At 37.5% G+C, this 24,078-nt stretch overlaps 1 protein-coding gene across 1 annotated transcript; it reads left to right on the plus strand.

The window, feature by feature from the left end:
* Window positions 1-20,961: 20,961 nt before the first annotated feature.
* LOC125490924 lies at window positions 20,962-22,114 on the plus strand. The gene has a single exon (XM_048631432.1). The coding sequence runs from the start codon at window positions 21,117-21,119 to the stop codon at window positions 21,864-21,866; it is 750 nt and encodes a 249-aa protein (XP_048487389.1). The 5' UTR covers window positions 20,962-21,116; the 3' UTR covers window positions 21,867-22,114.
* Window positions 22,115-24,078: the final 1,964 nt, after the last annotated feature.

A 24,078-nucleotide genomic window follows, 5' to 3' on the forward strand; every position in this document is an offset into this window, starting at 1 on the left:
AACGAATATTTATTTAGTTATTAATGAAAATATGCACTTGGATCCTTTCTCCTAAATTGCTTTTTCTATGCAAGCAGGGAAATTTAACGTTTCGCAGAAAGGATCCAACCAAATATTTATTTTTATAAAATATTTTTTTTAATAACAATATGGTTTTTAAAGTAAAATATTTATATTGTAGACACAAGACATTACTTTTTTACACAAAATAAAAATTATATATCATAAGTAAACGTATTATTAAATTTTTTATATTGAAATGTAATCGGAAACAACATTTCACATCTATATAAAAATCTAACGGGAACTGTATTCTCAAGCGCAAAACTCTGGATCAACTTAACCGATTTTGATATTTTTTTTACAAAATAGAAGCCTACGTTTTTAGTGAGTATCTACAACCCGTTTGTATCCCATAATTTTCAGGATAAATCATTTTGACGGAAAGAAAAACCTCATAGAAAAAAGTTGGGCATGAATAAAATTCTAACCGGAAATGTGTTCCCAAGCGCAAAACTCTGGATCAATTTAACCGATTTTGATATTTTTTTTACAAAAGAGAAGCCTACGTTTTTAGTGAGTATCTACGACCCGTTTGTATCCCATAATATTCAGGATAAAGCATTTTGACGGAAAGCAAACCTCATAGAAAAAAGTTGGGCATGAATAAAATTCTAACCGGAAATGTGTTGCCAAGAGCAAAACTCTGGATAAACTTAACCGATTTTGATATATTTTTTTACAAAATGGAAGCCCACTTTTTTTGTAAGTGTCTACGACCCGTATTTATCCCATAATTTTCAGGATAAAGCAATATGAACATAAGCAAACCTCAAAGGATAAAGTTGGACATAAATAAAATTCTCTTTTACTCTAACTTCACTTCATCATCCTCGGTATATTGCAACTATCCTCCATTTTATGCCTCCGTAGGATATCCGTCGTTCCCTGTATCCACTTTTCAGCGATCGTATGGTCCATACCACTTCGACTTTACTTTGGGGTTGGATATTAAAATTTATGTCAAGATGCAGAATAATTATAAATCTCATAATCATTAACCATCATCACGACCCGTCACATCTTCACTGCCGGGGCATGGGTCTACAATGAAGGAAGGGGACCCACACTGGGACAGAGTAGTGGACTAGGCCTACCTAGAACACTACTCTGTCCCAGTGTGGGTTAGGGGACCCCAACACAAGCAAGCTTGTGCTGACAGAGTTGAAGGGTAATTGGGCAACCCGATTGTCAGATGTTTTCAAGCCGCCCGAAGGTCTCTGACTAGGCTTAACGACTGCTATCGACTTTATTATAATCATAATGATTACGACTATGCTTCTTGACATATATCAAGATCTGGATCTACAAGATGCTCCTGGTTTATTGAATCTGCATCCAACTCCTCAGATGCAGACTGGTTTAGATCTTTAAAAACTTCGGCAATGTGGTCATACAATCTTACAAGTCGGTCTTCCATAGTAACAAGGAAATATCCTGGGGTTTGTTGCAAAGTTTATTTGATTCTTTCTATAGATCTTTCATGTCAGCCGGTGTTTGTTTTCTCCAAGATATAGAATCAGACTAACAGCGTTGGTCCTTTTTAAAATTACGTTTTATATTTTGTTCACAAAGAAAATACTCGTACGCAACTCGTGCTTCTTTAGTCTAGTTCGATGTTAAGTCTTCTTTGGAGAGTTGATCATATGCCATGTTCCTTTAGACATCCATTCTTTCTTTAAGTGTTCCTTGTGCCTTATTATTTCTTCGCAACTTGTTTAAAACATGTCTTTAATGCCAGTGCAGTTATCTTTGATTGAGGCGCGTCGCCCACACTTAGTAGGTTGATGGTATTTGTTGTGGATCTGGATACTAAGTTATCTTCTGACTTCTGAGTCCTGCAGCTTATTTACAGCAACATCTTTGGCAGATCTTGTGGCCTGCTTCTGAGCTCCCGCTATCGTCAAGCAGATTTTTCCAACGACTAAGTGGTGATCACTCTTGACTTTAGCAACTCTTCTTAAGTATTTCTAACATCTAGAAGTAAATGTCTTCATTTTCGAATAATCAAAATGTGGTCGATTTGGTTCCCGGTCCGACAGTCGTGTGAGAACCAAGTCACCTTGTGACATTCCTTTGGAGTTACCACCACCGAAAATTAGCCATTAACAATCCTTAGGCATCGTCGCTCGCTTATCAAATCGGGCGTAACTTGTATGAATCTGATAGAGTTTTATTAAAAACTTATACTCTATGAAACAACTCAGACAGTTTGAGTCCTTTCTGCTAAATACAAATGGACTTCTTTCAATCAATAAGTATTTCGCTAAAACGACTCAAGACGGTTTGAGTCCTTTCTGCTAAATACAAATTGTCTTTTTTCAATGAATAAGTATTTCTCTAAAACGACTCAGGCGGGTTGAGTCCTTTCTGCTAAATTCAAATTGTCTTTTTTTAATGAATACGTATTTCTCTAAAACGACTCAGAGCGCTTGAGTCTTTTATAAAAAACTCAATTTTTCATGGTTTCATAGGAAATGCGTTTCTGTAAAAGGACTCAAACAGTTTGAGTCCTTTATGTGAAACAAAAAAATGTGTGTTTCATACAATGTGGGTTGGTCCCCCACATCAAAAAAGTATGTTGTAGTTGGTTTTTTACTGTGTTTGTTTTCTTGACAGGTAGACCCTACATTAAATTTAATAGCATGTTCTAGTATATAACTCAATTTTGACCAAGTTGTGGATTGAGGCCTTTCTGCGTAACTACGTCCAACTTTTGTTCAGAATGACCTCCTGAGTCACCCCCTTTCGGCTTACTATACCCTTTTTTCAACACCCTGTATAACAGTGTACGGTATGACAATTATGGTGATTTTATCACTAGAATTTAAATAAACCAAAACATCTTCGTATATGATTATCAATAACTCAGAAATGGATACTCATTTGCCTTCCTATATCCTTACAGCCAAAGTGGGGCTTAATGTTCGTAAAATGTGCAAAGTTACGAAATTTCATTTTGGCTAAATGTGACAAGATTATCGTTACGAAACTTTTCAGTTAAAACTTGTCTGAAACTGAACGGTTATGAGTCCTTCAGGAACCATTATTAGGGCCCATAACTGGGAGAGTAGAAAGTTTAGAATTATTGGGAGTTAAGCGATAGGTAATTTAATTATTAGGGGTGCACGGAAAGGGCTTACGCGATGGAAGCTCAGTCGTAAGTGAAGCTAAGTCGGTAAGTGATCGCTCCAATCTTCCATACAAAGGTTGTCTGGTAGAGATTGCTATAAGCAATAAGGCCGTCTTTTTGTACTGTTCTTATTTTTAAGTTTTATTTTGTATTGTTTCTGGTTTTTTTTTGGTGCAAATAAAGAGGATTGTATTGTATTGTATCGTGATCGCCTTCCACGCCAGAATTTCGCCAAGTTCGAATGCCGTCACTGACATTGAAACAAAAAGTTGATGGCTTTATTCGCTATAAACATATTTGAATACTTTAATCGAACACATTTTACTTAATAAGCATTCAAGTTTCTTTCTCTCCAGGGCCTAACTTATATACCTAATATCCACCTGTATTCCTTGTTTTAATTCAATATACTCGTAATATAGGATAAGCTAGAGCGAAAATCTTTGTAGTTATACTTACGTACCTACTTATTCCACAACTAATAAAACTTCTACAACTGTTTCTAGTTTGCGCAAGTAATGATGGTGGGAAGCAAAGCTCAACTAATCTAACTTCAGAACCTTTATAAATTAAACTAACGTGTAGATTGAGGGAATATTTTTTTTAAAGATGAATTGATTAAATACATTGACACAAACTTATCTGTTCCGGTGAGAGCTCACGTAAATGTCTTATATTTCTTCATTCTAAAAGATTTAAAGTTTGCCCTTGCGTTGTTTATAAACCCATCTAATCTATATTAGTTTAGTAAGTAATGAGATATAGATTAATTTAGTTCGCTCTAACCGGAACAGATAAGTTTGTGGCACTGTAATTAGCTATGACTGCTATGACTAACTAAAAATGATTGGGGTCGTTTGGTGGTTTCGGCATTTTGTGAGTGGATCTATAATTATTTCATTGCCCGTGAGTGTATTATGTTAGTCATTGAATACAGATCTCACTTTAGGATCGTTTCTAAATTGTTAGGAATTCAATAATAGTGCTCCGGCTATGTTTGAACAAACAATTTACTTCAGTAGTAACTGATTGGCAGGATGGCCAAAGGAAATCGTTACTGACGCTGTTTTATTGGTTTTTTACTATTCGCTCTGTTTTGGAGATTTTCTTCGGTAATCCTTCGATTTATTCTGTGATTATAATCTAACCAACGTTAAAATTGCCGACATTCAACACTAGAAGTCGTATAACTTTTGAACTGCTGAACCAATTTTCATGAAACATGGCTAAGAACAAATATTACCTACTACGACCCTAAAAAGCAAATCGAAATTTAGTACAGCCGTTTGGTAGCTACGCTACCACAGAGAGATACACACGCTCAGATACACAGAAAATGTCAAACTTATAGCACCACTCTTTTCCGTCGGGGGTTAAAATATATAAAATTCACGAGCGTAACATTGCCTACATCTCGCTTGGTACTTATACATTTTCACCGTATAAGATTTAAATTATCTACATAAATACCTAAATCAGTTACAAAATAAATATTTTATCTCATTGTGGAAATAGTATACAGGATGCACTTTTCATTTCCAGCTGGGGATATATCCGAGTAAAACAATAAAAATAGGATAATGCTCACCATGTATGCACGCGTCACGAGCAGTGCACATGATTGGGTTTGAACCTACGGGGACCAATCCATTTTTAATTTAAAAACATATTTTGTTAACTGAAATAAAAACATAACGTTTAATTCGTATAAATATTAGTGTTTTGGTGTTGCTTTCCTCAGGAAATGCTACTGGGTGAAATGGTAGTCGTTTTTTTTATTTAATGAAAGTTGATGCTACTAGTGTAGGTAGTTATAGTCCTAAAGATTAAAATGTGTAACAGTTTTTCCGTTGGTTTTTGAAATGCAATAATCAAAATTACATATCAAATAGATTTTTTTTCTTTACAATTAAACATTAACATTTTTAATTAAATTATACGTAAATCCGCCGGTTTAGTACGCCAAGAATTCACAGTTTGCTAGATTTACGCTTACTCTACGCAATTTTCAGCAAACTGTAAGTATTGAGATGATTTACATCTCATTTGGAAATCTCGTATTTTGGGAACTGGTGTTTTGGGAAACGGACAACGCAATCCGAAAGGCCTAGCTGGAACAAACCCATGAAGCTATTGTCTTCGAAACACAATTCTAACACAATGCTTGTCACAGATGGGAGAGTGGAAAAATAGTTTTCTTCGAGCAGTTTTTAATTATCATTATGTCGAGAGGAGCTCATTTGATATGCATTATGCAGTTCAGAAGCTGATTAAGGATGTAGTTAAATAAAAAAATATAATTATAAACAAACAAAAAACCCAACAACACGCTAAAAAGTTGAAAACAAGTCCCAATGTTAATGGAAAGTATCGCAGGCGGGGACCAGTAAAGGTTTCACCATTTAGCTGAATGTTACTTAGTTACTTGTTCCCCGCCTGCGATACTTTCCATTAACATTGGGACTTGTTTTCAACTTTTTAGCGTGCAGTCGGGTTTTTTGTTTGTTTATAATTATATTTTTTTATTTATAACTTTTTAGTTGTTTTTATTTTATGAAATTTTATGTCAGTAGTCGGGTTTTAGTTTATCAACATTTTTTTTTTCAATAATTTTTGTGTTGTGATTTAAATACCTACAATATACATATTTTTGTAATGTGCTAATCAAGCCCTTTCATTTGATGCCCCACACGGTATAGTTGGAAAAATATTATTTTTTCGATCATCACTTTATGTCCTCTAGAAGTCTAGAGGGCGCTATATACATTTTAATGTAACGTCAAATAGCCTATAACCATCGCACAATTAATGCGCTTCTAACGATACCTCATACATCAAAATCTATCAAGTCGTTTAGGCTACAGGAGGGAACAAAGAAACAGACAAACATACATACATACATACAAACATACAATCGAAAAACATTACCCTCCTCCTTCGGCAGTCGGGTAAAAATAGTATGAATAATAAATTATAATTTTCTTTTTACTTATCTTGTCGGTGACAAACGTAAGGGCTAGATTAGGTGATTCAAAATAGTTATACCTACTAAAGTATGTAAACAAAGCACAGTCAGTTTTTTTTAAAGAACATTGAATTTCAACAATGAATTTTATGTTCTGACATTGCTTAGTTTATAATTGGTAATTTAGCGTCTTTAGAATTCCTACATACCATTATTATGTATCTACAGGTGTTAAAATTACTATACCTACGTTTGGTAGATAGAGCTTATGATACGTAGCAGTATCAATCTCAATGGATAATTATCTATCTATTGCTGTATCTCAGGCAATCCAGACGCGAACAACGAACAAGACCAATAAAACAAGCTGTTAACATGTTTGTTACTGAATTAATCAGAGTTCGCAATAAACGGAGAATAAACATAAGCACCCTATAAATACATGGTGTTGCAAAAGTAGAATAGAATAGAATAGAATATATCTTTATTGAACACCACAAATTAAAACATACAAAGAGAACTTATAAACTAGGAACAATGAACAATAGGCGACCTTATCGCTTAGAGCGATCTCTTACAGGTAACCTTAAACATAAAGAAATAAAAGTAAAGAAAATTTGAGGGCGGTGTACCTACTACCTAACTACTGAGTAGTGTAGTGAGTCAAAATAATGTGACTCAAAGGATAGGTTAGATTATTATATTTTCAGAATCATCTGCAAAATGTTTGTTCTATGACCTTTGAAAATAAGCGTAAATAGTTTTTTGGTGCTACTTATATAGAAATTTGTTGTGCTGTCCATGTGAGTTTTTACTATTAGCGAGTGGATAACATTTTGACAAGAACAATAATTGTTTCAAATGACCCCCCGCGTCCCCCGTTTCAGCCTTATCACTTTACCAACACTCTGTATAAACACATAGACGCCAATAGTTTTCTCATTAGTGCAGTAGGTAATCAAAACTTGCGAGTTTCAGGGCTTTTCATGCTTTGAAACAACTATACGAGCAAGTTATTTGTTTCATGGTACACGGCCAGACGACTGTATGATGTAGTGGTTATTATAGTGACCCTTTGACTGATATGCTGAAGGTCCCGGGTTCGATCCCCGGCTGGCGCAGATATTTGTTTCAGGACATGTATTTTCTACTCGAGTCTGTATTTTTCTAAACTTTCATAGTTTAGAAAAATACAACTTCTACATTCTTATAAACTAATGATAAGTAAATAACTTAGAATACCATTTATATTGGTAAGACTTTTGGGTTTTTATTATTTAACATTTAACATGTTTGTGTTATTATTTGAAATCCAGTGGAGATTTTCCAATCACCCTTCAGTCTTGGTGGAGGTTCAATGTCCTGTAGTGGACTAATTTCGGAAGGTGTGTTTACGTTTACTCTATATGAATCGATTTACAGGGTAAGCCGAAACCTACATTCTGATTTCATTTCCGGGCTTAGATAGCATGCTGCACACGTAGGTTTCGGCTTAGTATACCCATTTTACAACACCCTGTATTTCGGTTGTTTCACCAAAAATGGTACAGCGATTTCACTAAGCTTTCAATAACATGCATCAAAACACAATGTGAGGACGACAAGAAAATCTCGATGTTCGGAAATATCGATTTTGGCTCAGACTGTATTGCGTACACTAAGGCTTATTGAAAGCTTGGTATTTGCATACTGGGCCAAACTTACCCATTGTACATAGAAGTTTAGGTGGTATTGATTTTGAAGTGGAGTGGAATAAACATACGGCGATATGGCTGGTGACCTATCACGAAAACGGCTGGATTTTTAAATTAATTGTGGCATGACACCTATCCTACTTTTTATCCCAGTATTCCCACGGGAAAACTACTTGAGGCGAAGCGTAAACGTTAGTTACTTACTTATAATGCAAATATTGTTCGCCTAGCGTGGAATTTGCAACCATATCGCAAAAATGTATGTACCTTCTTAAACAGATTTGTTATAAACGTTTTTTACTTAGGTAACTTACTTATACTTGTAAAAGGTGTATTGTATGAAGCAGAAACGAAAAATAAAGTTTTTAAAAATGTGCCGAAGAATCACAGTTACCTATACAAAATTCCATCTATGGAAGAGGTTGAGATTCCAATAGTTCGGTTCGTTAGCCTCCTGCCAACCTCATTACGGATGGGCGTTGAGCGAGTCCCGGTGGAATTGTAGGTGCAAGGACGTACGGAGAAGTGTTTCTTTATTAGATTTTTCGATCATTTACTATCTTGCTCTCTATATACTTACATAATATTTGTGACGGTCGAATGGCGTAATGGTTAGTGGCCCTGAATGCTATGCCGAAGATCCCGGGTTCGATTCCCGGCTGGGGCTGATATTTGTTTAAAAGACAGATATTTGTACTCGGGTCTTGGGTGTAGATATTTATATTTATTATGTTTCTATCTATGTATTTGTGTAGATATATCAGCTGTCCGACACCCATAACACAGGTTTTGCCTAGCTTGGGGTCGGATGGCCGTATGTGACATGTCCCCGCATATTTATTTGTTTATTTAAATAAATATACGTATAGGTACCCAGTAAACTATTCTACTTTCTAATAGATAATTTTTAAAACGTGAATATTTGTTACTCTTTTAAGCAAAACTATTGAACGTATTTTGATGATCTTTGGTATGCAGGAAGCGGATAGATTAACGGAGAGGCTTACAGTTACTTACCTATTAGTAATGATTGTTTTTAAAGCGACGTTTGGTTTTGTTTATTGACTAGAAAAAATAAGAAAGTAAGAAAAAGGTTTATTCGACTGTAGGTAGTAAGTTCGCTCGATTACTGATGAAATTAAATCCTTTATCTTATGTATACTTTACTCGTAAGACGACATCTATAAATACAAATAAATACTTCAAAAAATAAATTAGAATCATATTTCCCTATTTATTTGACGACAAATTGTAAGAACCACAACTCTATCATACAAAATAGGCGTCGACGGTGAATCGGCAGATGTTTTTGTCTGGTGATCCTGTTCTGCTTCTTGCTTTTGAGGTACAGCATTGACATTGACACGCCTGGACACCAGTACTGACCTGCAAGTGGTACATGCACATAGCTACATAAATACTCAATTTTCATCATTATCAGCCCGTTATCATCCAGATAGATATCTCATGAAAAAAATTTCACTAGTAGCAGTTCCAGCTTGTGCTGAGTGAGTTTTTGAGTTGGTAAGCAACTGTTGTAGACTTAAGGCCTCTGACTCGGCTTACAACTGCTGCCGAAGCAGCAACCGGGACCCACGGCTTAAGCACGGAAGCGCTCAGTAAACCACTATTTGTTGCATACAGTCGCTAATCCTTCTTATGTGTGCTTGTATTCTATCCTTGAGTGAAATGAGACACCGTATAACTTTCGACCATTCGCTTATATTCGTACTTTTCGCACTTTTACAATTTTTAACATCAATCGCAAAATCCAAGAATCAATCCATCTCGAGTCCATAGACCAATCTTCCAAACGTCACTTCTTTTTTTTTTTAAAACCTCCGTTACATTATGGTGTTAAAAATCAATTCTTATTCCAACAATGTTAATGAACCTAACAATCGTCCATCCTGACAACGTGTGCGACCCCGCGCACGACGCCGGTGCGTAACCTAACAATCGGCTGGGAACATTGGTCCATGGCACAGAGCTTACAATCATCAAACCAGAAATAAACTATGTTTTATAAACTACAATTTAGAAACAGTTAACATCAGCAACATGTTTTATAATCATTAAGTTTAACAATAATATAGCCAAGTTTACTAATATTAAATTTAAACAAAATGTAATCACAATGCTTTTTTAAAGTAAATTTAAACATAATTAAATGAATTAAAGTTTATAAAAACTGAACGTTCAAGAGTAACCCAACTTGGAAGAAACAATAAATGCATTTAACAATAACAAATGAATGGGAATGTTCTTCGGTTAACACTAATTATACAAAACAATCCAACTTAATAATATATACCCAACATTTATCATTAACTAAGGAGTATAGGAAACGAACTTTCTCAGTAACCTAACTTACAACCATATTCATAATTTACCGAAACCTTATCAGTAATATAGAGTATAGGAATCTAACTTTATCAGTAACCTATCTTACAAACATTTTCATAATGTATTAAACTTTATCACTAATATAAATAGTATATGAATCTAATTTTATCAGTAATCTAACTTAAAAACATATTCATAATGTACCGAACTTTATCAGTAATATATAAAGTATATGAACCGAACTTTATCAGTAACCTTACTTACAAACATATTCATAATGTATTGAACTTTATCACTAATATATAGTATGTAAATCTTACCTTATCAGTAACCAACTTACAAACATATTCATCATGTACCAAACATAATCAGTAACATAGATTTTAGGAACCGAACTTTATCAGTAGCCTAACTCACAAACATATTCCTTATGTATCGAACTTTAACAGTACTATAAAGTATAGGAACCGAACTTTATCAGTAACCCAACTCACAATCATCTTCCTAATATACCGAACTTTATCAGTACTGAGTATAGGAACCGAACTTTATCAGTAACCCAACTCACAATCATCTTCCTAACGTACCGAACTTTATCAGTACTGAGTATAGGAACCGAACTTTATCAGTAACCCAACTCACAATCATCTGCCTAATGTACCGAACTTTATCAGTACTGAGTATAGGAACCGAACTTTATCAGTAACCCAACTCACAATCATCTTCTTAATGTACCGAACTTTATCAGTACTGAGTATAGGAACCGAACTTTATCAGTAACCCAACTCACAATCATCTGCCTAATGTACCGAACTTTATCAGTACTGAGTATAGGAACCGAACTTTATCAGTAACCCAACTCACAATCATCTTCCTAATGTACCGAACTTTATCAGTACTGAGTATAGGAACCGAACTTTATCAGTAACCCAACTCACAATCATCTGCCTAATGTACCGAACTTTATCAGTACTGAGTATAGGAACCGAACTTTATCAGTAACCCAACTCACAATCATCTTCCTAATGTACCGAACTTTATCAGTACTGAGTATAGGAACCGAACTTTATCAGTAACCCAACTCACAATCATCTGCCTAATGTACCGAACTTTATCAGTACTGAGTATAGGAACCGAACTTTATCAGTAACCCAACTCACAATCATCTTACTAATGTACCGAACTTTATCAGTACTGAGTATAGGTACCGAACTTTATCAGTAACCCAACTCACAAACATATAATCTGAAATAAATGGATTATTATCATTATTATCATAAACAATGTACTGAACTTTATCAGTAACCAATCTGAAATAAATGGATTATTATTATTATCATCATAAACAATGTACTGAACTTTATCAGTAACCAAACTCATAAACATATTATACAATCTTTAGCAAGCAGTCTTTCAATAATAATGCCAAAATTATTTTTACAAAATTACAATGTTTTGGGTGCTGAAAATGCCAGGCAAAGGAGCTACTTCTCTTCCTAAGACTCTTGCAACCCTAAATAGATCTATGTACGGCGATAAGAGCTTCTAGTTCTGTCCCTCATCGTCAGAACAAGTCCTTGTGCATAAGTTGCTGTTTTTCTGCCTTTGTCGCCCTATTAGTTTTGTGTTAATTAGGGTTTTCTATTTGTATGTGATGTAGTTTTAGTTTAGAACTAGACATTTTCCACCAGCACACCGAATGATGGGATGGGTTGTGTATTACTCATGCCGAAATCGAGTGTACTACGAGAAATTTGTCCAAGAAGGGACCTGTGCATAGGTTATTATTGTTACCTTCCATTTATTTCTGAAACTGAATAATTTAAATGATAATTTGATATGGAGAGCGAGATCTCCTGGCACAGGTATTTTTTATGCTTAATAGGAGGTATTTACCTTGTATTAGTTATAAGTGAAAAGTTTTTAAAATAAACAATTTTTAATTTTTTTTTAATTAAAATTTTCTTTTACAAGTTCTGCTCATACGTTCGAAGCATACTCGACTACGCCTCACAAGTGTGGAATCCTAGGTACCATGAATGTATAAACTGGGTTAACAAATACAAAAGATTTTTAGAATACCTGCCCTCCAGGACCGGTATAGCTGTTCCCAGCTAATGATGACAGCTGCAAGCGTCATCACCTCCTCCATTATCCAACCGTAAAATAGCTGACATCATATTTTTCATTATTATTATTCACGGCTTAGTAGACAGCCCTACGTGGCCCCTTTTTTTAAATTAACTTTGTCATTCCGATCACACATATTTTTATTTTATTTTTAATAATACTTATTTTACGTGACTCTGACTATAAAGCCATGGTCATTTCTATCACTAGCACTAGCTGTTGCCTATGATCATCGCTTCGCCTTAAAATGTTTTCCCGTGGACGACTCCCGAACTACCCACCCAACAACTTGCCATGGTGGTATTAAACTACTTACATGAGAATTGACAAATACTTCACTAAAAATGATTTACCAGACTTCATACGGCAAAGACTTGTATGGCAAATGGCAATGGCAAAATACTCATTTCAATTAATAATCTATGTGTTTCGCATGTAGCCAACTAACGCAATACCAAATAACTTTGCATTCACTAAAGTTGGCATGTGAATTTTCAAGTGTCTAACTTAAACGGTGCTATGCGATATCCCATAATATGACCGGTACAATTCTGATCAATAACTTTGCTCTAAATCGCGTCACGCGGAAATTTTATATTTATGCATTGAATAAAACAATTGACTCTGACCTTGACACCCCCTATTCCCCCTTAGGGGTTGAATATCCCAAAAACCCGTCTTAGTGAGCACCTAAGTTACAAAATGGACCCCATGCAGCACCAGACTCCCAGCACTTGTAGCTTCTAAGTTTTCGTAAAGACTCAGTGTGCACGTCACATTATAGAATATTATAGATTATCATTTATTTCCAATAGGCTGATTAGTGATCATTTTGCTTCTCATAAAACTGGTTACTTTAGTTCGTTTTCTTTTTAAGTTTTTTATTTTATAATGTCGTTCTCTCCTTTTGTATGTAGGTATTGTTCATAAATAGCGGTTGTTCATAACTCTTACGATTAGATTTAGTTTATTATAGGTATAGTTAAACCTCCCTGTACCATTTAACTAGTCTACCTAGAGTAACAGTAGAGTGGAAACTTGAGTAGCATAATTTACTTTTGCATCGTTACCTATATTAAAATTTAGTTAAGTTTTCTCAGTATTATAAAATAAAATATTAGATATAGATTTGGTATATAACTCTGTAATGTAGAAAATATGTAACTTTTTATGTTATTATTTGTTTATAATTACAATTAAATTCTTAAAATGTAAAAGTCTAATTCGGAATTTGTTAATTAAATTTACTGGTTTTGAGTGAACTATGCACCATGTATTTATTAAGTTATAAGTTAAGTTGCAATTGTTTCAGAATGTACATTTACCTACCTATGGTAAAAATATTACATACATAATGTAACTATTATCATATGTTTAAAACAATTGTATTTTTATTTTTATTTTCTTCAAGAATTTGCACATTTATTGTTTTGAACTAATTTAATGTTTTATTTGGTTACTAGAGTACCTAACTGTTTAAGTTTAGCTAATTTCATTCCATTTTACAATATTTGGAGAAGTTACTGCTATGTATATTATAGCACAATATGAATATCTTAGGTAAATAGCTACTAGCTAGCTAATTACACTTCTCCACATGTGGTTGTAAGTGTAAGGGTCGCATTCTAGAACCCATATAAAAGATCTGTAGACTCTCAAGGGTAAATGTAGCATCAGAAATTCGCTAGTGCTGAGACTAGTTCTAGAATTCGATTCTTAGTTATTATTCATAAGCGTTTCATGACCCCAGATGTGACACACACTAACACTATACACTATTAGCTGTACTTTAATAAATTCAATCAGATAATAAAACTAGTTGAAAAAATATACTGATTTAAGTTAAATTGTTCACCAAAGCAACTGTAAGGTATCTATTTGCATCACAATATTTTCCCTACTAAATGTAACAAACTTTGAATAGTTTTTTTTTTTTGTTGTGTTTGAAATGTGATTAGATAAGGTCAAGGTCAGGGAAAACTATAGATCGCATCCAGTGTTATGCTTTGGGAGAAAAGCCTACGTCCAGCAGTAAAGAGCTATGCTGATGATGAGATTCAACATTAGTATTTTGTAAGCATTTGAGTTTCATCAATATCTAATAATAGAGGTAGGATAAGGGAATACTAAACATCTAATTAATTGTAACTTCATTCACAATTTGACCTATCTAGTAGTTTACATTTACCCCATTACCCTTTAATTTTTAATTTCATCTGTAACTGTAGTTTTACTATTATTGGCTTTACTAAGTCAATCATCAGTTGTGAACCCAACCCTGTTGCATTAAGTGCACTCATAACTGGCTTAGGATACGGTGAAGAAAAAACGGTGCCCCCTTACTTTACAGTCATAACAAGTCTCTAAAAGATAAGTTAAAACAGATCCAAAGTTGAGCTTTGAATAACATCACAATAGTTTTGATTGTTGTTAACATGTCCATCTTGTAACATATAAAAATATAAAGTATGTCATAATTATAAAAGAGCAGGGCCGCCTGTCCTGTAGGGCTGGAATCCCCACTGCTCATCAAGAATTGCAACAACAGGTCTAGATGAAAACAGCGCAAAACCAAGTCATCCAATCTAAGTGCCTGTTTACCAAGTCAGTGTATGATATAGTTAGCAGCACACTCTCTCTCTGAACACCACATTGATTGAGGAGAGACAACCTCTCACAAAAACAAACCTCAATTGACCAATCAAGTCTTCTTTTCTGCCAAGCACCTCTTCCAAGATCTGGCCGTAATTTGTTCATACGGAACACACTTAAAAGTTTTCCTTGCCACTCTGGTCTAGTCAAGAGAATAGAGTTAAGACCTTCATACCAAATCTTAGCCAGACCTTGAAGCTTTTGCAGTGCAAAGTGAATGGTAGTGTTGTAAAGCTATCCCTTAAACATTCAAAAATATCTCTTTATCGAGACAAGACCAACCTCTTTACCTCAAACCAGTCCTTTGCTATCTCCAGCTTTCCTCTGCTCCAGCTGTCCTCTGCTACGGCTGTCCTCTCTCCGCTCCGGCTGTCCTCTCTCTGCTCTGGCTGTCTTCTCTCCGCTCCGGCTGTCCTCTCTCCGCTCCAGCTGTCCTCTCTCCGCTCCAGCTGTCCTCTCTCCGCTCCGGCTGTCCTCTCTCCGCTCCGGCTGTCCTCTCTCCGCTCCGGCTGTCCTCTCTCCGCTCTGGCTGTCCTCTCTTCGCTCCGGCTGTCCTCTCTCCGCTCCGGCTGTCCTCCTTCCGCTCTGGCTGTCCTCTCTCCGCTCCGGCTGTCCTCTCTCCGCTCCGGCTGTCCTCTCTCCGCTCCGGCTGTCCTCTCTCCGCTCTGGCTGTCCTCTCTCCGCTCCGGCTGTCCTCTCTCCGCTCCGGCTGTCCTCTCTCCGCTCCGGCTGTCCTCTCTCCGTTCCAGCCTCCAGCTGCCTTCTGCTCCTCTGCAGCCTCCGTCTGCTCCGCTCCAGCCTCCAGCTGCCTTCTGCAGCCACCGTCTGCTCTGCTCCAGCCTCCAGCTGCCTTCTGCTCCAGCCTCCAGCTGCCTTCTGCTCCTCTGCAGCCTCCGTCTGCTCCGCTCCAGCCTCCTGCTGCTTTCTGCTCCTCTGCAGCCTCCGTCTGCTCCGCTCCAGCCTCCAGCTGCCTTCTGCAGCCACCGTCTGCTCTGTTCCAGCCTCCAGCTGCCTTCTGCTCCGCAGCAGCCACCGTCTGCTCTGCTCCAGCCTCCAGCTGCCTTCTGCTCCTCTGCAGCCTCCGTTTGCTCCGCTCCAGCCTCCAGCTGCCTTCTGCTCCTCTGCAGCCTCCGTCTGCTCCGCTCCAGCCTCCAGCTGCCTTCTGCTCCTCTGCAGCCTCCGTCTGCTCCGCTCCGGCTGCCTTCTGTTCAAGCACAGACCCTGGCCCGGGCCTCATCCTCCATGGCACCCTGGACTCGGTGATCTCGGCCTTGGGCACCTTGGGCCCTTCTTCTTCTTTTGAAACCATGGTCCTGGGACCATCTTGGTCCCCAATGTGGTGTCTCTGAAACTCGCACACAAAAAAAACATGGTTTGAATCGGCACCAGACATGTACCACCTCTTAGACAGTATTAACTACTCTGTGTATAAGTTTTGGGACCAAATATCAATATGTCACTTGTTTCCAAAGGGATGCTTTATGGGTCGCGTAACTAACTATATTGATATAGACTAACAGTAATGTCTAGAAAACTGATTGTACTTGCATTCATAATTAAACACAATTTGTAAAATATCCATTGTTAATTGAAGCTATTAAGTATACTATTGTATTCCACATAAAATCGTAGTATTCACAAGATTAATAAAGTCATTATTAAGATTCATACAACAAAAATGCACGCGGAAACTTACCACTCCTGAAATGTTGCATACAGTCGCTAATCCTTCTTATGTGTGCTTGTATTCTATCCTTGAGTGAAATGAGACACCGTATAACTTTCGACCATTCGCTTATATTCGTACTTTTCGCACTTTTACAATTTTTAACATCAATCGCAAAATCCAAGAATCAATCCATCTCGAGTCCATAGACCAATCTTCCAAACGTCACTTCTTTTTTTTTTTAAAACCTCCGTTACATTATGGTGTTAAAAATCAATTCTTATTCCAACAATGTTAATGAACCTAACATATTCTACTACCTCTCAGAAAACCCCTCACTACAACAATCAACCACCTACCATAGCTAACCCACACTTCTTCTTCCTCCTACCAGCACTCTTCCGTCTGATCCTCAGACACTTGGGTCTGGTGCCGACACACCCGCAGCGGCGACGTGGCTTCGGCTTGGGCAGAAACTGACACCAGCGCTTCTTTTGGGTACAGTGGCAGAAGGTGAGTAGGTTTCCTGGGGAATTTTATGCTGTTTAGCAAAAACGTTCCAACCTTCAAAGGTTGTCTGAGTTTTCATCCATGGAAATGGACTTTTGATTTTTAATTATTTTTAAACTTTGGCTTTTGTTGACTTGTTTTACTGTAAATTGAGTAAGACTACAAAATAACTTCTTCTATACTACATGTATGTACATAAGAGTTATTTTGTGGTCTTACTTACCCATTCAGGAAATTAGTCAATCCATTTATAAATTATAATAATAATTAGGTACAATATATACACGGTAATATTTTAGTTTGTCACTATGGCAAGACCATCTTGAAGCAAACGAGTATGTATCTACAGTAAGGGCGAGGCCTCAGGCTTTCCATATATTTCCAAGACAGACCCTGAACCGCAGCAGTTGGGCCTCATCCTAATGAATGTATTCTTCCACATACTAAATCGTAATGTGTCAATGGTACCTATCGATTCTGAAGGCAGCAAATTTATATTTACTTAGTTAAAAAAACTGAATACTACAGTAAAGTATTATACGTACTTAGGTATAAATTAGTTTAATTAAAAGCAACAGAAGCAGTTGAATACAATGTATCAGATTTGAAACTGCGGGGCAATTTGTTAGAAATTCCCCGCACCAGAGCGCCCAAGTTGTAACAATCAATTAAATTGTTGCCCAACAATTGCCCAAACGTGTATTAATTGTTTGCTTGCAACTAGTCGGTCGTGACTTTAGAAGCACTGGTGGTTGACCTACTATAATCTAGAATTCGATTCAAACTCTAACAATAGTAAATAACTTGTAAAATTATACTTACTTCGAATTCGGGATCATGAGATAATATTATGATGTGTATAATTTATAGGACCTCTCTGATTATTGATGATTATTACCCAGTTTCAGATTTTTTATATCGACCGCCTTTTTCACAGCGTCTTTTGTTAGTGCCTGGTCAAGAATTTCCTATTTTTTGTAAGGATAGTAAAAAAAACAAGTCGATCGTTTAATAAAAGAGCTTTGGGCTGAACCCTCTTTCGTTTGACTCGTACTGTTGTTCTTTTATTGACACCCTGTATAGGACTTTAATACTTCAACATCGCAGAAGCTACATTACTGTAGCATATATACCTCAGGCTACGTATAGTTTGTTGTTTTTCATCGCACAACAATAGCCGAAATGTGCATTATTGGAGTTTGCAACTCCAAGAGACCGACCACTCTGAACAGTCTGACCCACATTGTCTTCTGTTTGCAGCCGCCATTGTTAGGCGCAACACGAAATTCCGCCATTCAATGCTCCGTCTAGTCAGATTGTGAAATGTTGTAGGCAAATGAAAATAATCAAGTTTAGTTTGATTTCGGCAAGATTGTACCTATAATATCTATAGCTGTTCCCACGAGCTTTGCTTTACACACACACACACTCACGCCTTGTACTAATGTACTCCCTTGCGGGGTTGGCAGAGGTGCATTGCTGCACCCACTTTTCGCCAGAGCGTTATGTTAGTCCCAATGTAATAGGGGGCGGGCCTATTGCCATTTTACGGGCACATCCAACACCCCAGAACAAATATCTGTGTTAAAGTGACAGAAGACATCAGGTGTGCCATGGAGGATCGGCGGGTGACAATTCTGATGCTGATCGACTTTAGTAACGCTTTTAACGCTGTCGACCACGATCTGTTGCTCGCCGTACTCGAATGTCACAAGATCTCCGCTCCTGCAATGAGCTGGTTCTCTTCTTATCTTCGAGGTCGCCAGCAGGCAATTCGCAGTGGTCCTTCTGTTCTATCAGATTGGGCCGACTTGACTGCTGGTGTTCCTCAAGGCGGTATTCTCTCTCCTTTGCTTTTTTCTACTTTTATAAACTCCGTCACGTCCAATCTTCACTGCTCCTATCACTTGTATGCCGATGACTTGCAAATTTACAGCCATGTTAAAATTGACGAATTAGATGCTGGCATTGCTGGGGTGAATGGTGATCTCGACGTGATACTAAGGTGGTCACAGAACTTTGGCATTTCCGTCAACCCCAAAAAGTGTCAGTCCATAATTGTGGGTAGTTCTAGACTTTTATCCTGTCTGGACTATACCACTGTACCTCCAGTTAAATTTGACGGTCGTGTGGTAGGTACCTTACTCACCAACTGTTATTGACCTTGGACTGACTATCGATCAACACCTCAGTTGGGAGCAACAGTTGGACAAGGTGTCTCGCAAAGTGTACGCTTCTCTCCACTCCATGCTTCGCCTTAAAAACTTTCTTCCTCAACACACGAAATTAGCATTAGTCAACTCACTGCTCCTACCGATCCTGGACTACGCGGATGTGTGTTATTTGGATTTGACCGAGGCACTTCTCAATAAGCTTGAACGCTTATTGAACACCTGTATCCGTTTCGTTTTTGGGCTACGTAAATATGATCACGTGTCCCAGTACCGCGCACAGCTAAAATGGCTCCCCATCCGAGATCGTAGAAATCTACGGATTCTATGTCTCCTCTTTTCTGTCCTCCACGAGCCAAATACTCCCCCTTACCTTAAGTCCATGTTCAACTTTCTTTCTGACACTCACACTCGTCATCTCCGTTCCTCCCATAATCATCTATTAGCACTACCCTCCTTCCATTCAGGTTTCATGTCAGACTCTTTCGCTGTCACCGCTGTGCGCCTATGGAATAATCTTCCCGACAACATTAGGAAAGCTCCTTCCCGCAATGTCTTCAAGCGACTAACCCGTGCTCATTATCTCAGCAAGTTAGATAAGTAGCATTTTCTTGTACCTCTTTGAATATTATAATTTTGTATGTATTATTGTATATATAATTGGTATTCGTATATATATATTTATTGAATTTATGGTATATTATGTATATTTTATGTATATCTATTAAGGGCCGATTTTTCAATGCCAGGATAAAAGGTCAAATAACTATCTAGCGAATAATTTTATTTGCCTGTTTATCGGCTTGGTAGTTGCTAAACCATTTTTCAATTGTGATTTATTCCATAGGTAACTATCTTACCGATTTTTCTACTTGAACTCTGGAAAGGTGAAACAAGTATATGTTGACACCTAGTGCTAAAGCAGGACAGACTACTATTTTGATTGTCAGAGTCAACTGTCACTGTCAAGCCACAAGCCTCACTGACTGTTTTGTTTGGTTGTTTATTGGGTTGTTTCAATTTTGGTATTTATATTTGTTATTTTTGGATAGCAATGGAATCACAAAAAAGAGAGCGTTCGGCGAATTTTAATATTAATGAAGTTACTGTGTTAGTGAGTGGTAGATAAATTTTATTCAAACATGTCATAGAAAATAAAAAGACCGATGCAGCAACAAATAAAGATAAGGAGACTGCATGGAAGAAAATTGAGTTTCTTTTAACTTCAGTGGTATAACCAGTCCGCTCATTGAAAATCCTTTAATTTAAGTACGAGGGCATCAAAAAAACAATGAAGAAGAAGTCGTAAGAAGAAGTCTTCCCTGCAAAGGCAGGAGATGTACAAAACTGGAGCTGGGCCCTCAAATGCTCCTTCATTTAACGATGTAGAAGAAAAGGTGTTAGGCATTTGCTCCAACATTAGCATTCAACGTATCCTTAATTTAAATTTAATGAATAAAAACTGAAAGAAATAACACCTATGTTTTATTATCAAGTACTGGATGGTTTCTCTCTTTTCTCCTCAGCCTATAGCCGTCCACTACTGGACATAGAAGATCATGCCGCCAAGCAGGAGGGATGTCTCTGTCTTTTTTTTTTTGCGGGTAGGTGTGAAATAATACACATCATTAAATTACTGTGCTAATTATATAATTAAAATAAATATAAATAAACATTAAAACCTAAAGAATTTATGAAAATTTGGAAGCTATAATAATTAAGTACCTGCTGGCATAATAATATCCTCTCCTGGACAACTATTTCATTGACACAATTTTTTTTTGACAATATGGATTCAATCAAGAAGTCTATGGAAGAGTTGAAGGACCTTTTCAATGTCCAGATGTCGGTCTTTCATGACGAGGTTCTACAGAAGAGTCCACAAACTCCCACAATAACTGGACTGGCTGCACAATTCACATCGTTCCGGACATTCATGATGTCAGCACTGGGCAGCCTGCAGCAACAAGTTGACATGTTGGCACGAGCTGCAGATGAGCAGGAGACCCGGACTCGACGCAAGATGCTCCTCATCCATGGCATCAAGGAAGCAGCCAAGGAGAACACCACAGCTGTGGTTCTTAAAGTTGTCGCAGAGCGTCTTGGGGATCCAGAGTTGCTGTGCAAAGAGGATGTCCGGCAATGTCACAGGATGGGGCGTTCAATGGGTGACAAGCCGAGGCCGATACTCCTGAAGCTGAAGGATGTGCCTCTGAGGAACAGCCTCTGGTATTCTAAGACCAAGCTGAAAGGCACAGGGGTGACGATGTCGGAGTTTCTGACGAAGCCCCGGCACGACGCTTTCCTGGCGGCGCGGGAGCGGGTCGGCGTGTCGCGGTGCTGGACCAGGGACGGGAGCATCTTTGTTCTCGACCCGGAGGGCAAGCGGCATCGGGTGGTCACCACTTCGGAGTTGAACGCCGTGTGCCCACCGACGAGCAAGGCATATGACAACTCCAAACAGTCGACGTCTTCAAAACAGGCCACCGCCAAGGCTCCAGTAGCCCGGGAAAAGCGCGTTACAAAGAAGGCTTCATAAATTGTCTACTGTAATTACGTTTATAGGTATTTAACATTCTTTTAGTTTGATTCACAAATTTCACAACTTTACTTTATTTTTTTTTTAAATTATCTTTCTGTCACAGAGTAGTCAATTGTCAATGTCAAATTATGCTAGTGTCCGCGGTCCCTAAATGTTATGTTCGTTCAGAACACAGTATAGCGTAACTATTTAATTCTCAGAATATTCATAATTACATTTTTGACTGCATTCAAAATTAATATTATTTGTACAGCTAGCAGGTACATTCTTTATAATTGGTAGAAGCTTATTATAATAGATTAGTTTATATTTAGATAGTTTAATATACATTTATTTATTTATACTATATATCTGTATTAAGTTACTATATTATATATTTATTGATATATTATTATATATTTTATGACATTATCTACGTATACAATGCCACAAAGTGATAATGATGATAGCGATGAGAGTAATGACAGTTATGTTTCGTGTGCTGCGTCCGATGGATTGAACAGTACCAGTAGTTTTCAAAGTCTTCCTTCAGTGTCTGATATCTTATTTTCTAATTTCTCTAGTGTTCCAAAAAACTTTAACGTTGTTCACATTAACGCGCAGAGCATTCCGTCTCATTTTTCAGATATGCTGGCTACATTTGATATCAAACACGTTCATGCCATATTGGTATCGGAATCTTGGCTCAAACCTTGTCACTCATCAGTTTCCTATTCTTTACCAGGTTTCCAGCTTATTCGTAACGACCGCATTGTTGGCGGTGGTGGTGGTGTGGCCATTTACCTTCGTGCAAATATTCCTTTTTCTGTCATCAGTATGTCCACTCAACCACCTCCACAAAATGCAGGTGAACATTTATTCGTCGAGATAACACTCTCACACACAAAAGTCCTTCTTGGCGTCTTCTATTGCCATTCATCCAAGGTCAACTACTTTAGCTCTTTTGAGAAGCTTCTCGAAGATTTTACTCCCAATTATCCCCATACAGTTCTCATGGGAGACTTCAACACCTGTCTTCTCAAACAGGACTGTCGGTCTTCTTTATTGGAATCCTTAGCCAAATCTAGCAACCTTAGCATTCTTCCTCTTAATTCTACACATCATTTCCCTAACTGTGCCCCATCTCTTCTTGATCTGATATTAGTGTCATCCACAGCTCACGTTGCCAAACATGGCCAATGTACTGCTGATGCTTTCTCATATCATGATCTGATATATCTCTCTTACAAAATCCGACCCCCAAAAGCGAAGCCGAGAATTCTTCTACAGCGAAATTTTGGTGGTATGGACGTGGATGAATTGTATGCAGATGCCCTTAAAGTAGATTGGCTTTCAGTCACTAAATTGAACACTGTAGACGAGCAAGTTAGTAGATTTAATGAACTGCTTATCGAGCTTTACGACAAACATGCTCCAGTTCGTCAAGTCAAAATGAAGCATTTGCCTGCCCCATGGCTGAACGATGACATCAGGGTTCTCATGCGGAGAAAAAATCTAGCCAAATATAGATATAAATGCCGACCTACAGATATTAATAAGGAGAAATATCATACTGCGCGTAACCTCTGCAACAAGGCGTGTAGAAATGCTCAAAGACGCCATATTCATGAATCCATTGAAAATGGAGATCCAGCTAAGGTCTGGAGATTCTTGAAGTCACTGGGAGTTGGAAAACCACAGCATAGCTCCTTACCTAGTAATTTAAACTTAGATTCTCTGAATCTTCATTTTTCCTCAACTTCAGCTCTTTGTGATGCTATTAAAACTAAGACACTCAATCACATTTCTACTTTACCAACTCCCGGCTTTTCCTCTTTTCATTTTAGCCAATTCAGTGAATGTGATGTTAAGAAAACCATTACTTCCATCACCTCCAACGCAGTTGGTAGTGATAGTGTCAGTAGAAACATGGTCATGCCCATCATTGACGTCATCATCCCTATCATTACCCATATCCTTAACTCCTCTATCTCTGCAAAGGTTTTTCCCTCAGCATGGAAAGATGCTCAAATAACCCCTCTTCCAAAAAAATCACACCCTTCCTCTTTCTCGGATTACCGTCCCATTTCAATTTTACCTTTCCTTTCCAAAGTTCTCGAACGTCTTGTTCATCATCAACTTAGTTCCTTCCTCTCCCAAAATGATCTACTTAATCCTTTTCAATCTGGTTTTCGTCCTGGACATAGTACGGTAACTGCTTTAATTAAAA

Source organism: Plutella xylostella, chromosome 28 (assembly GCF_932276165.1).
Source record: "Plutella xylostella chromosome 28, ilPluXylo3.1, whole genome shotgun sequence".
NCBI classification, from domain to species: domain Eukaryota; kingdom Metazoa; phylum Arthropoda; class Insecta; order Lepidoptera; family Plutellidae; genus Plutella; species Plutella xylostella.